This window comes from Coregonus clupeaformis, chromosome 23 (genome assembly GCF_020615455.1).
Source record: "Coregonus clupeaformis isolate EN_2021a chromosome 23, ASM2061545v1, whole genome shotgun sequence".
In the NCBI taxonomy this organism is placed as follows: Eukaryota; Metazoa; Chordata; class Actinopteri; order Salmoniformes; family Salmonidae; genus Coregonus; species Coregonus clupeaformis.
This window is the reverse complement of record NC_059214.1, coordinates 54,437,012-54,455,986: the sequence shown is the minus strand read 5'-3', so window position 1 is coordinate 54,455,986 and position 18,975 is coordinate 54,437,012. Positions and strand designations below refer to the sequence as shown.

At 42.1% G+C, this 18,975-nt stretch overlaps 1 protein-coding gene across 1 annotated transcript; it reads right to left on the bottom strand.

The window, feature by feature from the left end:
- Positions 1 to 2,134: 2,134 nt before the first annotated feature.
- tmem182a (transmembrane protein 182a) lies at positions 2,135 to 10,469 on the bottom strand. Its single transcript, XM_041867636.1, has 5 exons — positions 9,984 to 10,469; positions 6,344 to 6,476; positions 4,127 to 4,225; positions 3,792 to 3,929; positions 2,135 to 3,503 (listed from the first exon to the last, which is right to left on the bottom strand). Exons 1-5 carry the CDS (start codon positions 10,140 to 10,142, stop codon positions 3,277 to 3,279), a joined length of 756 nt encoding a protein of 251 aa, XP_041723570.1. The 5' UTR covers positions 10,143 to 10,469; the 3' UTR covers positions 2,135 to 3,276.
- Positions 10,470 to 18,975: the final 8,506 nt, after the last annotated feature.

Sequence of the window (18,975 nt, the reverse complement as noted above, 5' to 3'; positions counted from 1 at the left end):
AAAGCTGAAATAAATAATTCTCTCTACTATTATTCTGACCTAAGACAGGGAATTTTTACTATGATTAAATGTCAGGAATTGTGAAATGTAAATGTATTTGGCTAAGGTGTATGTAAACTTCTGACTTCAACTGTATTTCTATCAAATAAAAATGTAGTCTTTAAAGTTATTTCGAATGGCTTAAATTATTTTGCCATTTAAGGTGAAACGTTTTAATAAAATATAGGCTACTACTTGAAAGGAATGGGAAGGAATGATGAGAGCCATTATAGACTGTAGCCTAAACATGGCTCTGGCCTGGGGATGATAACCAGATGCCAGACAACCCTTCCTCTAAAGTAGGGCTATCATCCCTCTCGTTTTCCCTAGACGGAGGGTAGTTTCCGAGCCCTAAGGAGGTAGAGGAAGGGCTGATGAAGCTCCCCAAAATATTAAACATGTTAGTGCTAGGAACCACAATGCACAGCGCTGTCACTGAATGTGGAGGGATACAGAAACAACGTACCAGGATAGCTCCGTTGATGGATGTAATGTAATTCACCAACAGGCTCAGCAGAATGATCTGAATAGTACGGGACGCTCTTCTCTTCATCAGGTTCCCTCCCTCTTTCTCTCCCTTCGCTCCATCCCCCAGACCGAACCTGGCCAGCACCCTCAGGATGGACACACAGCAGAAGAAGTCGATTGGTCAGTGATTGCGAAAAGGCAGGCGTTGACAATCATGCCGCCTATTAAGCCTATCACAACACAGAGGACGAGGGACATCAGCCAAGCCAGAGCCACACACATCGCCCTGTACCTCAGAGGCCTGTACTTCAGGTAGACCAGTGGGTGGACCATCGCCAGCTAGCGCTCTACACGGATAAGGTACTGGAGCAGAGGGCGACCGGTGGTGACCAAGCCGAACGTGTAGCTGCTGAATTGGAAGATGGTCCAGCTTTAGATGAAGAGGTAGTTGAAGACAGTAAGTAGTGAGAGAAGGCAGAAGAACAGCTCTGTGACAGCCAGGTTGAGGGCAAAGATCTCCTGGGTGACCTGGACCAGAGGGCCCCCAGTGACCAGCCACAGGTACCAGGTGTTGGTGACCAGACCCAGGAGGCAGTGCAACACCTCCAATCCCAGATAGAACAGCGAGCCACTCCCAACAGTCTTCCCATGGAAACTTGGTAGTGTGGTTCATCATGCCAGGATGGGAGGAGTTTCCTGAAATCCTGGTTGAAGGATTCCAGATTTCCTGGTAATTCCCTCCCATTTTGAGGAATCTTCCAACCAGGATCTCTGGAAAAGTTACCAGAATTGTGCAATCCTACCTGGAATTCACATTATGCTGGTTTGCAAAGTGATGTGTATTTCCTGTTGGAATCCAACCAGAACATCCAGCTGTTGGAATTGTTATTCACCTGCAACATGCATTGAGAATGATGAAGGTTAGAAATATTGTGAGACTACGTAAACCATTAAAACTGGAACAACCATTCCAGTAACGGGTTCAAAAATGCTAACTCACTGATTGGATTAGTTTAGAAAAATGTACATTATTTATCTTTTTGTAACATAACATTCATTTATCAATCTGTCAATGTACACGCAAAAACACATTTATTAAAACATGTATTTTTTCTACCTGCAATAGAGCATTTTGGGAAATATGATAATGGTGGGCATGGTTTTGGTTCAAAGTGATGTGTATGAGTTTCAGGCCCCTGTATTAGGGTAAAGCTAGGCCCTCAAAATAAGGCTTTGTGAACTACGTATGGTATTGCATGAAATAAATACATTTTTTAATTTTTTATATGAGAACATTCACTTAGGCTCTCACTGGTTGAAGTCCACAGAACAAAGAAAATTGATGAATGCAACAAGCATGTTTCTGTCACTAGCAAATAGAGTCATTGGTGGTAACTCGAAACGCAAGGTAGTCTGTGAAATATTCAAATAAGGTTTTACACTAAGTAGTGTGTTAATTTAACACTAGTTCCAGTGTGTATATGGTCCCACACTTTCAGTGTAGATTTAACACTGGAGAATTTGCTGTGTAGGAGAGAGTATGTTTTGATCATAAGATCAGCCCTTTTTTTATTTGTATGTTCAAGTAATCAACACACTTTCATTTAAAATAAAATGCCCCCCAAAACATATTTTATCAATTTATTAGTGTTTTAAACTGCATGTAGTAATTTACATTGTTCATTACAGTATCTACTATTTAGAAAGCAAACAAATAGTTTACTAAAACATTTTAACCAGAGCTGCATATGTCTGCTCAATCAGAAATCACCTTTACATTTCTATCACGCAATCTGTAACACTTCAGCGAAACAGATTGAATATAGCCCCTAATCTCGATTTCTATACCTTATTTCTAACTCTTCACACCGCATGCTTATATCATGGTGAGGCAGTCACATTTCTCAAAAAATGTGCTAATAATTTAAAAAGGAATACACTTGTATTATATTTATAAAGTGGTAATAAAATCTTTAGAGAAGCATATAAAGTGACTTGTTGTTCACCCTTCATTTATGTTAAAGCACACCTCAACACACTCAGCAAATGACAGTGGCAGCCTTCTAAAACCATTTGACAAAAAATACAAAGAGAAAGAATTCAACAAACAAAACACTCTTCCTGATCCCATACCATAGTCCCAACTCGCTGCTATGGCAACATGTGACATGTGACCGCTGACAACCTGCATAAGCAAAACACCAACAGCCGCCACCACAGTTCAACCAACCAATCCTGTGTCTCTCAGTACTGTAGGTGTCAGGTGAAGAGCATGTAGTGATGGGGGACTGAGACGTTGGCTGTGTCTCAAATGATATCCTATTCCCTATAGAGGCTCCGGTGAAAAGTAGTGCACTAATATGAAGGTATAGGGTGTCATTTTGGGTGGAACTCTATCAAACACTTGCAGTGACTGAAACATGTAATTGTAACCTGTCAAATCAGTGACACCACAGAGTTCAAAGAAGTACCATTCCATTGTTGGATGATTGACAGAACACAGAGATTTCCAACACATTCTTGAAGTTACAGAGCAGGGTTGGGGTCAATTCCTTTTCAATGAAGTCAATTCAGGAAGTAAACTGAAATTCCAATTCCAATTTACCTCAACGCTTCTCTATGATAAAATGTTTGAATTGGAATTTCATTTTACTTCTTAAATTAAACAAATTGAAATTGATATGGCCCCAACCGTTACAGCATTCCAGAAGCCTCAGCGCCTCGCCCTCTACCATGGGCGTCGTCACACTCTCGCCACAGCGACACCAATCAGTGGTACTGCATCTGTACGGACTGGCCAATGAGGAGGAAAAGGAGACCGGCCAACAGGCAGAAGGAGATGCCAACGGGGGCGAAGAAGAAGGACAGGCCGTAGTGGATGGTGAGGTTGAAGGTGGGACACACAGAGGAGCGCTGGTGGTCCACGTAGACCTGCACCACATCCATCACCTCCACCCACAGCACATACATCACCACCACACCCAGCAGGAACAGAGCTGTGGGGAGGAGGGAGGGAGGGAGGGAGGGATAGGTGGGGTGAAGGGGTGAAGGGATGAGAGAGAGAGAAAGAGAGATGGAAGGAGAAAGATGATGGCAGAGAGAAAGGAGATAGAGAAACAGAGAAAAACAGTGAGGGAGAGAGAGGTAGACTGTATCAGATTGGCTGCAGCAGGTATTTGTATTAGTGATGGTATTCACTACATTCCTTCAACAGAGATAAACTGTTATGCTCTATCTTAAATGTTGTATCCTAAAAATTAAGATGATATAGGCCAATAACTCACCAGACGTCAGGAAGAGCCCGCCCCCAGCCTTATATAGACGGTGACTGGCGAATGGGGCGGCGCAGATGATGAAGAACCCGCCTAACACGACGGCAGCCACCCCAATTAGCATGAAGATACTCCAGAAGCCTCTGTAGACTGGACAATAGGAATGTCAATCATTGTTAGAACCATGGCAACCAGTGAGCAACAGAATTATACTTTAACTTGAATACCCATACACAAGCACATGTGAACACTCACAATCTCAAAGTAGGCTACATGGCAATGGCATGTAAAATATACACATACACACACACGCACGCACACACACACACAGAGAGAAAAGCACTTACTGATTGCGGAGTCATATGCGGTGACGTTGTGAGTCTGTTGAGACACAGGAAAGGGGAAGAGGTAGGCGTGTGTGCAGACTTTAGAGTGGGGCTGATTGGCTAGTGAGAGACAAACAGGCCCATTGTTAGATACATTAAATCATATCACATTATAGAACTAATAAAAAAAGCAATAGGTCATGGCACTGGCATTAGCAAATATCCTCCCCTCATCAAGGGCCCTTATATTAAAAAGACAGCATATACTAGCAGGATCTATACAGAGACTAAACTGGCATAGTCTTCAAGTTTTATCGAATGCATTAAATTTGATAATTGAATTAAATGTAATCTAATTTGTACTCTTGATATTCTCTTTTTAACCTAAGTCTCTTACTCCTCTCCCCCTCTCTCCTCTGCCTTGTGGAATTCAGCAGACCCTCGCCAGGTCGTTCCCTGAGCTTTAGGGTGTTTGTGACAATGACCCTCCCTGGATGTTCCCTATTAGAGATTGTCAACACATCTCATCAGATGAAAACGGACTTGAATAACATCACATGATACAGCCTTTCCCTAGAGTCACATGACATAACATCTCGTGATAAGGGTCTCATACTACGTCAGAGCATCAAGAAGTCACATTCGATAAACAAGTGATTTACCTTAAGGACTTTCATGAACTGTTTGCATTGTTCTATACTGTCCCTGTACTGGCCCAAATGTAGATGAAAATAGTAATAGGATACAGTGAAAGAGAGTGAGAGTGGAGAGGTAGGGTCTAAAGTTTCAGTCATATGTGTTTCCCAATATCCAAACATGCATATAAACACATGCGTTGTACATGCCTACTAAATAGTATTGGGGCTGTTACACACTTTGTCAGAGTATACAAAACAGCATATTGTGCATGTCCAAAACCCCAGTGTTATACTTTATACAAGTACACAGGAAATTGGACAGTGTTACCTAGTGTTGATTTTTCTGTGTAACATTTCTAGTGTTGATTCAGGAGTTAAATTAACTCTAAGAGTGAATAACCATTGTTGAATATGAGTGTGTGATTGTGTCAGTTTTACTCTGTGGAGAGTAAAATGTTCCCATCAAAACAACGCCCATCATTATCATATTTCCCAGCATGCTCTACTTCAGCTAGATTTTTTAGGATTGTTTTAATATCCGTGTTTGTGTACATTGATTGATTGATTAATCTTATGCTACACAAAGATAAATAACATAAATGTTTTTAAACTAATCCAATCAGTTAGTTACATTTATTGCACCCATTACGAAAATGGTTGTTCCAGTTTAAATGGTTTAGGTAGGCTCCTTTCACAATGTTCCTAACCCTGACAGTTAGGTTGCGGGTGCGGGTGAATGAATGCCCTGACTCTGGCTGAATTCAAATAGGAATTACATGCCAGCATAATTTGACTTGCAGGCCGGATGAGGCCTGTAAACCACAAGGTACCTAACATCACAGTGATAGGCTAAAACTTGATAATCAAAGTAAGGCCTTGTGATATATGTAATGAATTTTCATAAACAGTTAAATTAATGATAACATTCACCTACAGTCGAAACTCACTCAGTGAAGTCCAAAGGACTGAATATCAATGAATTCAACAACCATGTCTCTGTCACTAACAAATACAGTCATGGGTGGTAACTCTACAATTCACTTGAAAAAGCGAGGCACACTGGGAAATTATATTGGAGACATGGCTTAGTGGGGAATTGGCTTTCAATTAGTTATTTCTGGCCAACCGTAAGTGGAAGTGTTGTATCCGTTTAGTGGTCTATGGTTACATTAATTAATTTTGAGCGTGTCTGTTTTGAGTTATGAAGTCTTTAGAAATGGTTACATAAGAGCATGTGGCAATAAAAACGTGTAAATATTATTGTAATGTCTTTGACCTAACACTGAGTGACCTCGTCAAGAGATATAGACCTCTTGGTGTAATGGTTAAAAATACTATATGAGGTGTTATTGCTTTACACAATGGGTGTAAACTATATACACTTCTTAGTTTTAAAAATAATATATGAGGTGTTATTGCATAACACTGAAAGTGTAAATTCACTAACACTGTTAACGTGTAACAGCGTCAGCACTAAGCACAGTGTTAATTTAATATTGTAAAAGTGTGGACCCATATAGACACTTGCCCAGTGTTAAATTTAACACTGTTAGTGTTGAGTTAACACTGGAGAATTTGCAGTATATGTTTTCTGACGTACTGATCCAGAACTTCAAGAGGGTGCCATCGTCCAGGTTTCCGCCGAAGGAGCATTTCCAGAAGAAGCCCTCGTGGTAGAAGGTGGCGTCTGGGGGGAACCCCATACCGGGTTCCACCAGAATCATGTCACCACGCTGAGGAAAGATAATAATAGTAACACATTAGTAGAACACTCCATCATAAGTCCTTCATATTACAACCATAACAATTACATAATAGCACGTCATAAAATAACACGTTTTTCTATCTTCTTCACATTTTGCCTAGTATTTTCTTTTCTAGCATTAGCCAGACATGTATCATGTCGTGCCTCGCCAGCTGGTTCACGTAAATGTTGTCATAGTATATGGTGCTAGTGCTACAATTGCTGACTGTAAGGTCAAGGGTCATGCTGAGGGAGCACCTTTAGCTTCCTGTGGGGTTGTGTGAAGTGTGTTGAGTCAGAACCGAGAGTCCTTTCTAGCTAGAACAGCTGCTTTCATTCCCCCTTTCTCTCCTATTCCCAATGTCTCTTTTGCTTCCCTCTGCTTCTCACAGTGCCCACTGCCCTCTCTCGCTCGCTCTCTCTCTAGGACATAACACTGATTATATGTATATGTGTAATAGTCTTTAACACTACTACAACATGGGTACATACAGTGTGTGGTTTGATAGTGTTGATATCATGCAGACATTCCATTCTCATTGCTCATCGTGACGACCTGGATCTTCTATAGTGGGTGATATTTGATATTCAACTCCATATCACTGGGTTGTTGTAAATACTGACATTTGTATTTCTATCACTCAGGAATCCAACATGTCTCAATTGCTGGATGGTTGCAGAGCAACTGCATTAGCTAGCAGCCCCTAGGGAGGCATGTATACTGTAGCAGGGGTGCAACTTTCACTAGGGACGGGGCGGACAAGTCCCCCACACATTCTGAAATTGCATTTTTGTCCCCCCCCCAGTCTTCTAATTTCACTTGTGATACAAAAAACGGCGACTGTGTGCTTTAGGACCATGCGGGCACCTCTGACACCTTGAACAGACTGACAGCGTCATTGCATTAATGCTGCATAATAAATTCTGCAGTCAAACCTTTTCATTATGCAATCAAAAATTGTTACTGGATATGTGAGCAACAGAAGTTCAACATGCACCTTTTGCTACTATTTCTGCCAACTCTAAACATACAATTTGATGCACACATTGGATAAATCAAACATATGCACCACACAGAACGCACTGCAACTGCCTCTGCAACACAATGCTGCAAAGGCAAACATTGCGTTCCAATGGAAAATAATGTACTTCTGGTCTACCAAAAGGCAATGATGCTGTCGGCGTGATCGAGGCGTGAGCGGTGGTTCGGCAACCAACGGTTTTCTAAAGCCAATGATGAATGTTAGTTTTCTTCCTATGAATTTGGCTCTAGTGTTTGAACGGTTTGGGCTATTAGCTATTATGACCCATTCCTGAAAGGTAAGACTCTCAGGAACATATATGTGCCTTCTTCTTCCCTCTACAATGCCCACAAGCCACGCAGGACTCATTAGAAGGGACTGTGACAAAACCACACATAATGACTGGGGGAAATGAATTGATCTTCTGTTCTAAGAATGATGAAATACACAATGATTCTGGTGATATTCCTTCTGCTTTCCTGAACTTGTCAATACCTTCCTGATCCATTTAAATCATTCAAGCATTCTCATTCAGACTGAAATTTGGCATTACCTGATTTGACATATCTTATTGTTATTTCTAAGGCCAGATAAAAAAAATGTTAATCAAATAATTTTTACACATTTGTTTCGGATACCCCCAATTGTCCTAAAATAGAGAATAAAATAGTGTGATGGTCCATATTATCACTATCTTAAAACAAATATGTCTTAATAGGGCAGTAATGTAATCCAGGAAATGCTTTTCAGAGGAATTTACTATAGGCTACTTCAGCATTGTAAACGTCTGCCACATATGCCTCTGGCTCTCACCATCCCTATCAAGTGGTTATCAAAGCCCTAATTGAAGGTGCTTGTTTGATCAATGTCATCACATGAATCAACCAATAACTCCTCCTTCAGATAAAGAACAGTGTAGCTCCGGTTCTGAGCATTCCTGTTCTTAGACTTTTTTCCATTTACCCTGAAAGAAGTCTATGGTGCCAGGAGAGACTGTCATCCACAGTTTTGTTTTGTTTCAAAAGATACTTCTAACTTGAGCTAACAACCAAAACACTATGGATAGGGGCAAGCTCACCATGTTCATAATTCCATGACCAAATCAACTCAAAGACTAGATTAGAAGTTACTTAGAGGTGATTTGGTCTCAACTTTTGAATATGGTGAGCTTGCCCCTATCACCATTGTTTAAAGTTCACGCAAGTGAACCATAGATGACTGTGTCTCCTGGCCCCATAGATTACTTTCTGGGTAAATGACAAGACAGGGTCTGAAAAAGTTAAGATATCCTTTAACTATATATTCATATAAACTTGAAATATTGTCTGACTAATAACGTTTGATGGCATTTGATAAAGACCATAAAATATCAAGTCTTTGTAAATAAAAACATTTAATAATGATCTCTTACCTAGCTTGATGACTGCGGCCATTTTTGCTTATTGTTGCTGTTCTAAGAATAACTGGTTACAAGCCCATGGGTCATGTTAAATTGCGTAGAAATACAGCAAATGGCCTTTAGGCGGCAACAACCCCCCAAAGATGCAACCCTGTACTGTAGGCCTACACAGTTCACAGTTCAAGTCTTATTGAAAGAGTAATTGGACCATGCACCCAGGAGAAAATACCACCAAAATAGAACAAGTAAATTGCCCAAGTTTGGAGGGTTTTTCATGAGATCCACCTTAGGCTGTGCACTAAGGTGAGGACCTTAATCTACAATAGCCAATGTAATGGAGGATGGACTCTATTAAAGTCATAAACATGGTACTGATAGCTCTCGAAGCAACGTGACACCACACTGATCATACTATGATCCAAAGCAAGGTTTCTTCATTATGTTCCTGGGGACACACAGGGGTATAAATGTTTGCTCTAGCCCAGCACCAACACAGCTGATGCACCTAATTATCTAATCAGCAAGGCTTTGACTAGTGGAATCAGGTTTGACCTTGACCCCGACACCACTTCCTGTAAGGAGACTCCAACCAGAAAAGGAACAACTTTCCTTGACTTCCATGGTTTCACATTAGTCCTTGACCAGCTGATCCTCCCAGACCACCCAAACCCACCCTAACCTCCAACCCCTAACCCTTAATTCAGCAAATAGAAACAAGAGAATAGTCTTACCCAATGTTACCCCCAATCTTACACCAATGGCTACCTTTTTTGTCTCCTTTGTATTTTATGACCACTGATATGAAGAGAAAAGAGGACCAAGAAAAGGAACATTCCAGAGAGGCCACACCAAACCTTTCCTTGCTTACACCTGCTGTTTCCACCTGCTGTAGTGCTGGTTGTTTCAATGAATCCCAATAACACCAAAGTTATTACTTCATCATTATTACATGATTACTACACAGGTAATAATTAGTGGACTATAGTATATACTAGGTAAATATTGGACTACAATATTTGAAGCATAAACAACAAAACATCTCATGACGGTAATCAGGAATCTCCATGTTCCTTACCTCTATGGCAACGCCCCCAGGTCCTATGGTTCTGTTAGTTTCTTCGTCACATGTCTCCGAGGCCAGGAGCCAGTAATCTGTCCCGAAGGAGAGGAGGACAAACACGGCTGCCAGAGCCCCGAACAGCCCCGCGAAGAACAGAGCCACACTCAGCTTCATGGTGCAGGACAGGCCAGACACACAATGCCACTGTATGGAGACCCTTGGCCCAATCAACTAGCCCTGTATGTGCGTGTGTGTTCCTATGTGAAATCAAACACACTATTTTCCCGCAGTCGGAGTGTGTCTGTCTATGCTGGGTCCACTGACACACTTCTATAGCTATGTGTGTATATTCCCAGTGTCCCAATATATTCCAAGCTGAGATTCTTTCTCCAAGGTGGAATGTCACTTTGCTGTGTATTTGTCTTATCCTGGCTCCTCTCTTCTCTGTTTGTCTCTTTGTGGGCTGCTGAGAACAGGAATGGGCTGGACTGGGTAGGAGGAGATAGTCAGGGAACTCACAGGGGCGTGGATCCCTCCGCTTGTGCTATTTTGGGGGGCTGATTGAAGGTGCCTGCTGCCCACACTCTCCCGACTGTCACAGGAGTGGTCTGGGGTGTGGAGGGGGGGGGGTTTCCAGCACAGAAATATCTACCAGCAACTGGACACCCCCCTCATGCACAAGAAAATCATAGAGGGAGGGGGTAAGCAGTGAGACTGAAACGTTGCCTCCCCCAAGTTAAAGTTCATTACACACACACACACACTCACTCTCACTCACAACCCCAAGCCACCGCCCCATGGTGGGACCACCATACACAAACACTCACAACCCCAAGCCACCGCCCCATGGTGGGATGTGGAGATAGTAGGTGGGGGGTCGTGAAAATAGGATGTGTCCTTATGCGTCACTTCCATGGGATCCACAGTTGTCATCTGACTCCAATACAGCAGAGACAGAGATGATGTGAGGCCAAACTCTGTTGACTTCTCTGAGATCTGGCTGATAGAACGGCCAGGGCCTCCAATGTTTTATTACTCCACTGGCATCTGTACAGTTTAATTGGCTTGGCAGCATAGCCTACTGTAATGTAATATCACACTTAATACTTTAGCACAGTTATAGCAGCGAGTGACCCTTCTGATTGGAAATAAACAAAGTACTGAGCACTCTGATTGTAGGATGGTGCAACGTCTTGGTAGTGGACCAGGTTAGTACCCCTATACACTGTAAAGCGATTTGAGCACTTGTAAAATCACTATATAAATGGAGAGCATTATTACTCTATAAACAAAAACACATAGCTACCATAGACAGTGTATTTATTTTCCAACCAGTCTGTAGCCAGTGGCCTGGCTGAGTGTGAGTGGAACTGAGCTTAGCTGGCTGCTCATTAGCATGTAACAGGGATATTTAGCACATTGCCCATAGAAACACACTGCTACACAAGCACTGCCATCCACACACACACACACACACACACACACACTCAGGGATATTTAGCACATCACCCATAGAGGCACACAGCCTAATTAGCACAGTGCTGCCACTGAGGACACAGGAAGCCAACTATGGCCTTTTCTCTGCTTCTCTCTACTTTCCACTTTTATCTCCTCTCCTCTGAGATGGTAATACAGATGTAGGATCTTAACTTGATCACTCTTTAGTTACTGAGAGTTTTCCTGCACAACAGGAAATGCAAACTTGTAGCGTATTCTAGGTTTAAAAAGGCTTCTAAAGTTTGTAATTTCCACGTTAAAATTTCATACTTGATTTGCCCTAACGCAAAATGTATCAACCCTTACAAAAAATGTCCATTCATTATGATCCACATAATAATTCACATTTCCTGTTGCTGCAGGATTATTTTTCTGCTGTAGCAAACTGGCTCAAATGAAGATCCTACATCTGTAAACAGATACTTTTATCCCCCATTACCCCTCTTTGAGAGTAACTGGATTTTTATTTATTTATTTATTTTACCTTTATTTAACCAGGTAAGCCAGTTGAGAACAAGTTCTCATTAACAACTGCGACCTGGCCAAGATAAAGCAAAGCAGTGCGATAAAAACAACACAGAGTTACATATGGGGTAAAACAAAACATAAAGTCAAAAATACAACAGAAAATATATATACAGTGTGTGCAAATGTAGCAAGTTATGGAGGTAAGGCAATAAATAGGCTATAGTGCAAAATAATTACAATTAGTATTAACACTGGAATGATAGATGTGCAAGAGATGATATGCAAATAGAGATACTGGGGTACAAATGAGCAAAATAAATAACAATATAGGGATGAGGTAGTTGGGCGGGCTAATTTCAGATGGGCTGTGTACAGGTGCAGTGATCGGTAAGGTGCTCTGACAACTGATGCTTAAAGTTAGTGAGGGAGATAAGGGTCTCCAGCTTCAGAGATTTTTGCAATTTGTTCCAGTCATTGGCAGCAGAGAACTGGAAGGAATGGCGGCCAAAGGAGGTGTTGGCTTTGGGGATGACCAGTGAGATATACCTGCTGGAGCGCATACTACGGGTGGGTGTTGCTATGGTGACCAATGAGCTAAGATAAGGCGGGGATTTGCCTAGCAGTGATTTATAGATGGCCTGGAGCCAGTGGGTTTGGCGACTAATATGTAGTGAGGACCAGCCAACAAGAGCGTACAGGTCACAGTGGTGGGTAGTATATGGGGCTTTGGAGACAAAACGGATGGCACTGTGATAGACTACATCCAATTTGCTGAGTAGAGTGTTGGAGGCTATTTTGTAAATGACATCGCCGAAGTCAAGGATCGGTAGGATAGTCAGTTTTACGAGGGCATGTTTGGCAGCATGAGTGAAGGAGGCTTTGTTGCGAAATAGGAAAACGATTCTAGATTTAACTTTGGATTGGAGATTCTTAATGTGAGTCTGGAAGGAGAGTTTACAGTCTAACCAGACACCTAGGTATTTGTAGTTGTCCACATACTCTAGGTGCGACCCGTCGAGAGTAGTGATTCTAGTCGGGTGGGCGGGTGCAAGCAGCGTTCGGTTGAAGAGCATGCATTTAGTTTTACTAGTGTTTAAGAGCAGTTGGAGGCTACTGAAGGAGTGTTGTATGGCATTGAAGCTCGTTTGGAGGTTTGTTAACACAGTGTCCAATGAAGGGCCAGATGTATACAAAATGGTGTCGTCTGCGTAGAGGTGGATCTGAGAGTCACCAGCAGCAAGAGCGACATCATTGATATACACGGAGAAAAGAGTCGGCCCAAGAATTGAACCCTGTGGCACCCCCATAGAGACTGCCATAGGTCCAGACAACAGGCCCTCCGATTTGACACATTGAACTCTATCTGAGAAGTAGTTGGTGAACCAGGCGAGGCAGTCATTTGAGAAACCAAGGCTACTTAGTCTGCCAATAAGAATGCGGTGGTTGACAGAGTCGAAAGCCTTGGCCAGGTCGATGAAGACGGCTGCACAGTACTGTCTATTATCGATTGCGGTTATAATATCGTTTAGGACCTTGAGCGTGGCTGAAGTGCACCCATGACCAGCTCGGAAACCGGATTGCATAGCGGAGAAGGTACGGTGGGATTCGAAATGGTCGGTGATCTGTTTGTTAACTTGGCTTTTAAATACTTTCGAAAGGCAGGGCAGGATGGATATGGGTCTGTAACAGTTTGGATCTAGAGTGTCACCCCCTTTGAAGAGGGGGATGACCGCGGCAGCTTTCCAATCTCTGGGGATCTCAGACGTTACGAAAGAGAGGTTGAACAGGCTAGTAATAGGGGTTGCGACAACTTCGGCGGCTAGTTTTAGAAAGAAAGGGTCCAGATTGTCTAGCCCAGATGATTTGTAGGGGTCCAGATTTTGCAGCTCTTTCAGAACATCAGCTGTCTGGATTTGTGTGAAGGAGAAGCGGGGGGGCATGGGCAAGTTGCAGCGGAGGGTGCAGAGCTGGTGGCCGGGGTAGTGGTAGCCAGGTGGAAAGCATGGCCAGCCGTAGCAAAATGCTTGTTGAAATTCTCGATTATTGTAGATTTATCGGTGGTGATAGTGTTTCCTAGCCTCAGTGCAGTGGGCAGCTGGGAGGAAGTGCTCTTATTCTCCATGGACTTTACAGTGTCCCAAAACCTTTTGGAGTTAGTGCTACAGGATGCAAATTTCTGTTTGAAAAAGTTAGCCTTTGCTTTCCTAACTGCTTGTGTATATTGGTTCCTAACTTCCCTGAAAAGTTGCATATCGCGGGGGCTATTTGATGCTAATGCAGTACGCCACAGGATGTTTTTGTGCTGGTCAAGGGCAGTCAAGTCTGAGGAGAACCAGGGGCTATATCTGTTCTTAGTTCTGTATTTTTTGAATGGGGCATGTTTATTTAAGATTGAGAGGAAATTACTTTTAAAAGAACAACCAGGCATCCTCTACTGACGGAATGAGATCTATATCCATCCAGGATACCTGGGCCAGGTCAATTAGGAAGGCCTGCTCGCTGAAGTGTTTTAGGGAGCGTTTGACAGTGATGAGGGGTGGTCGTTTGACCGCGGACCCGTTACGGACGCAGGCAATAAGGATAAAAACATCTACCAGCTCTCACAGTCTCACGTCAGAATTAGACGTTCATCCATGTTTCTCAAACGTCAAATTTCGAAGTTGTTCCAAAAGTCAGATTTAGAAGTGTTTAAGGTTAAGTTTAGGCATTCACTCCGAAGTTAAGGTTAGGGTTAAGTTCAGACCTTAACTACAAATTCTTAAGGCTATGCATTAACTCCAAATGGTTACGGTAAGGGTTAAGGTTTGGTATAGGCTTAAAACAAAAATATATATATTTTAAAAACGTTATATTACTGGGTTTTGACCTTGCAACCTTTGAAATCAGAAGTACATGCTTACACCCATCCACCATTCCTGTCCACAATGCCCTAGCTAAAGTGAAACCTACTTGAAGGTAACAGTGCTCACTGTTGCCCCTACTGGCCGGTTTCCACGTAATCTCCCGAAATCCTCAGACATGGATGAATGTCGAATACTGACCTGTATCACGGGGGACCTGGCTGAAAAACACATAACACATAGTTCAGGGGCGCTTTGCACAGAAGCACAAAAGGAATAAAGCAAGCAAGCCTAACGTTGTTTGTTATTGTAAGCTGAGAGATTTCCTAGTGGGGCTCTTTGATCCCTCTGTGTCACTCTCTAGGGAGATGGAGATAACAGCACATCATGCTGTTACTTTATGACATCATTAGTGCTGAGCGATTAGCGCTTTTTGAGGTCGGTTCGATTTCGGTTATTAAAAAATAATCACAGTTTTCGATTTTGGTTTCGATTATTTGGATTGAATGCTGTAACAACAGAAGAAAACAATTAATAAAAGTCCCATGACGGTAGTGACTGCCCATTATTGCTCATCACTTATTAACCATAATTTATTCACATTACTTTAATAAAATATTTCATTTGTTGTATATATTACATTTGTTTTATTTGATGACTTTATTATTTCATTCCGAGTCATCATCTCATCTCTATAGAGCTGCTGCCTATGCTGTCTGACAAATCACTATTTGGTAGTTCTTCAAAATAAATAAGGCACAATTTTATTTACATGTTTAGTCATTTAGCAGACACTCTTACCCACAGTGACTAGGGTTAAGTGCCTTGCTCAAGGGCACATGGACTGATATTTCACCTAGTCATCTCAGGCATTCGAACCAACAACTTTTTGGTTACTGGTCCAACGCTCTTAACCACTAGGCTACCTGCCACTGAATGCCAACTATCAGTCACTTAGATCATGCATTTTCAGGTAGAGATACCTTGCAAAGCAACAGCTGCTCTCTATATCCCCTCACGATTGCGCATTCTGCCCAACACTAACCTAATGTAGCAGGCGTAAAAGAAACACAGACCAGACAAGTAGATGCACAATGGATTATGGTCATCGTAGTTAATTACAACGTTTTATGTGCTAAACTATGTAGAATATTGACCTGTTGGAGACTAGAACTCCCTACTACATTGCACAGTTACGGCTGGATGTGATCTATTTCTAGAGAAACTGTGAAATGTGCGCATTGAGCTCACAGATAAAAACTAACGAAATGGAATTCAAATAATTGAACCGATGTTGGTCAATTAGTTGTTTTAAAACCAAAACATTACTGACATTTCAGTTAATCGCCAGCACTATACATCATACTGTTACTTTATTACATCATCCTGTTACTATATTACATCATCCTGTTACTATATTACATCATACAGTTACTTTATTACATCATACTGTTACTTTATTACATCATACTGTTACTGATAGTTTGTACAGAGCTTGTATTTGTGTATGCACCATATAGTATATGATAGCCTGCTGTGTGTCTCACCTGCATATTTAGTGTGTGTGTATGTGTGTGTATGTGTGTGTGTGTGTTTGTGTGTGTGTGTAGTTGCTTGGGAACTATCAGTGTCTCAGCTGTTCTATATTAACAAAGTATACACAGCAGCAACCTGATATCCACACTCCACACCCCTTCAGTCCCACTGCACACCATGGGTAAACACAATTCCACTAGACATACTGTCCATAAACAGAGGCTGACTTAGCTTTCCCACAGGGTGTGTGTGTGTGTGTGAACAGATTAGCTAACCTGATACCTTGGGAGAATCTCCATTGCATTTCCTTGATTTGTGCATCATCTCACCCCCTTTTCAAAACCATTGGACAAGAAGGTCAGAGAAGGTCCCTTATGATCTTTTCATCTAATGGGTATTGAGGAGGCGAGGAGAGAGGAGTCAGAGGACGTGGGGAATCAAGGAAATGCAATTGAGATTCTTCCTTGGAGAACTCAACCTCTGGGGCCCTGGGCCTGAAGAGGACGAGAGTGAGGAAGGGAATGCCTTCATCTATTTGCTATGACAGTGTGAGATATGCCAGTGATAAGTCTGCAAGCCCATCTCTGCGATGAAACATGCTAGAAATGTGGAATGCATAGTGAGAATGGGAAACATTTAATGTTCCAGCCCCGTCCAGTAGGTGGAGTAAAAGCAACCATAAAACGTTCCTACTATTTCCATTTAGTGTTATTGCATTTTATGAAAAGTATTTCTACCTGTGACAATGTGGCTTTGCACCAGCCTTGCACAGTCAGAACATGTCATTCTCAGCAAGTGCAACTCAAAGGTAAATAAATAGCTGTAGTACACTGAAAAGGATGTTTACTAGACACGTTTATTCTAGCCTTTTCTTAGTATTCTGGATGTATTTGTATATGTTCAAGTCGACTGCCGGACACTGATCACCACGCTGTAAGTAAAACACCTGACTTCACCTCAAAGACTGTTGTCCAGTGCCTGCCATCTCCCTTGGCTGAGACACATTACTTTATCACACTACCTTCTCAAGTAATTATTTAATAATTGCAGGAAGGTTTATAAAGTGATACCAAGTGAGACAGAATGTATGCAGAATAACAAAAAGTCCAGAATAGAACAATAGATATATTCTATTATATTGTATTCTATTATTTTATATTCTATTCTAGGCTGAGTGTCTTGTTCTACCAGAGTTGTATGGTGCCCTTGTGACTGACAGCTATATTCAAATACAGCGCTTGACCTTTTCTGAAGTCAGGTCGATACCACCTGGTAGAGCTCTCGGTGCACCAAATGGGATAAGATGAGACCTCAGCAGCTCAAACATTCACATGACGCTTCAATGAATCCACTTTGATTAAATGAAAGGCAATTTTCTGCCGAATATTAAAATATTGGCAATTCATCAACAGAATGACTTGAGGTTCTCAGAAGTTGAATCGAACACCCCTGAGGAGATCGAATATCCCACGGACAGGGGGGTGTTCTTAGTTATGGTCACAGAGTTTCTAAACTCAGAGGCGCAACATCGCGAGACTTCCAGGACCGCTTGCGAAACAGACCACGCTGGGGTTTGAGAAGTCAATGAGAAAAGTGAAAAATTCTTCTTTAGTTGTTAATTTTTAATGGCACAACCTAGATTCGAGCTAATGTCTTAAGTAGTTTAACATGTTATTACTTAAACCTCGTGAAAGTGACAAACTGACACGTTTTCATTTTCGTCAAAAAAAACTTTATTACTAAGGAGTGCCTTTGATTTGACGGCCTGCACATGCGCAGTTCTGCAGGAGACGACCGTTAGACCCGATGACGTGTTCTACGCATGAGTTTAGCTAGCCAACGTCGCCATGACATCGCCTACAATTGTGATCGGGGATTTCTATTGGAGAAGCAGTTTTAGCCTATCTTTAGACTGTACCACAGAACAATGACACAGATATTTCACTGGATGTATAAATGTGAAGCATCCGGTTGGCGTTTCCACTCACTACCAAATATGGTAGTGAGAGGAAGCCCACTGGCGGGCAGTGGGAGAAGATGGAACGAAATGGATTTTGGCCGACATTCTGCACATTTTCTCATTGATTAGACATTTGATCGCAATACAGTTTTCTGTTCCAAAATCTGTAATATGTTACGAACAGATTGGACTAAGGTTTGTAGACTTTCCCCTCTGCAAAAGTACAAGTCCCGCTGTTTAGAAGGAGTGCAAAGGCGAATTGAGTTATTGCACACGCGCACTTCACAGACTAGGAGTACCCTAACGGAAATATGCAGATATATGCTACAACATGCCAATAGGATATTGCTAGCGCGTGCTTGGCCCTGCCCAGCTCCTTGCTTGTTCTGCCCACTATGACTCATTTGTTCCCGTTGGAAACGACAAGCTATTGTCTCTTGGTTTAGTAATAGTAAAGTATTTGACTGTACTGTCTTTGTTTAAGTGTTGCCAACTTAGCGACTTTGTAGTTAGCGAGTTTTCAGACCCCTCTAGCGACACATTTTCAAAAAAGCGACTAGCGACTTTTTCTAGTGTTATTGGAGACTCTGACGTGACATTTCGTATCGTTCTTACTCTTCTCAACGAGCAGCGGGTGCTTTGTTACCCCCGTCCCAAAGCACTCACAGGCGGCCCAGTCCTCACGCAGCAGTCCCTCCCAGCTGCA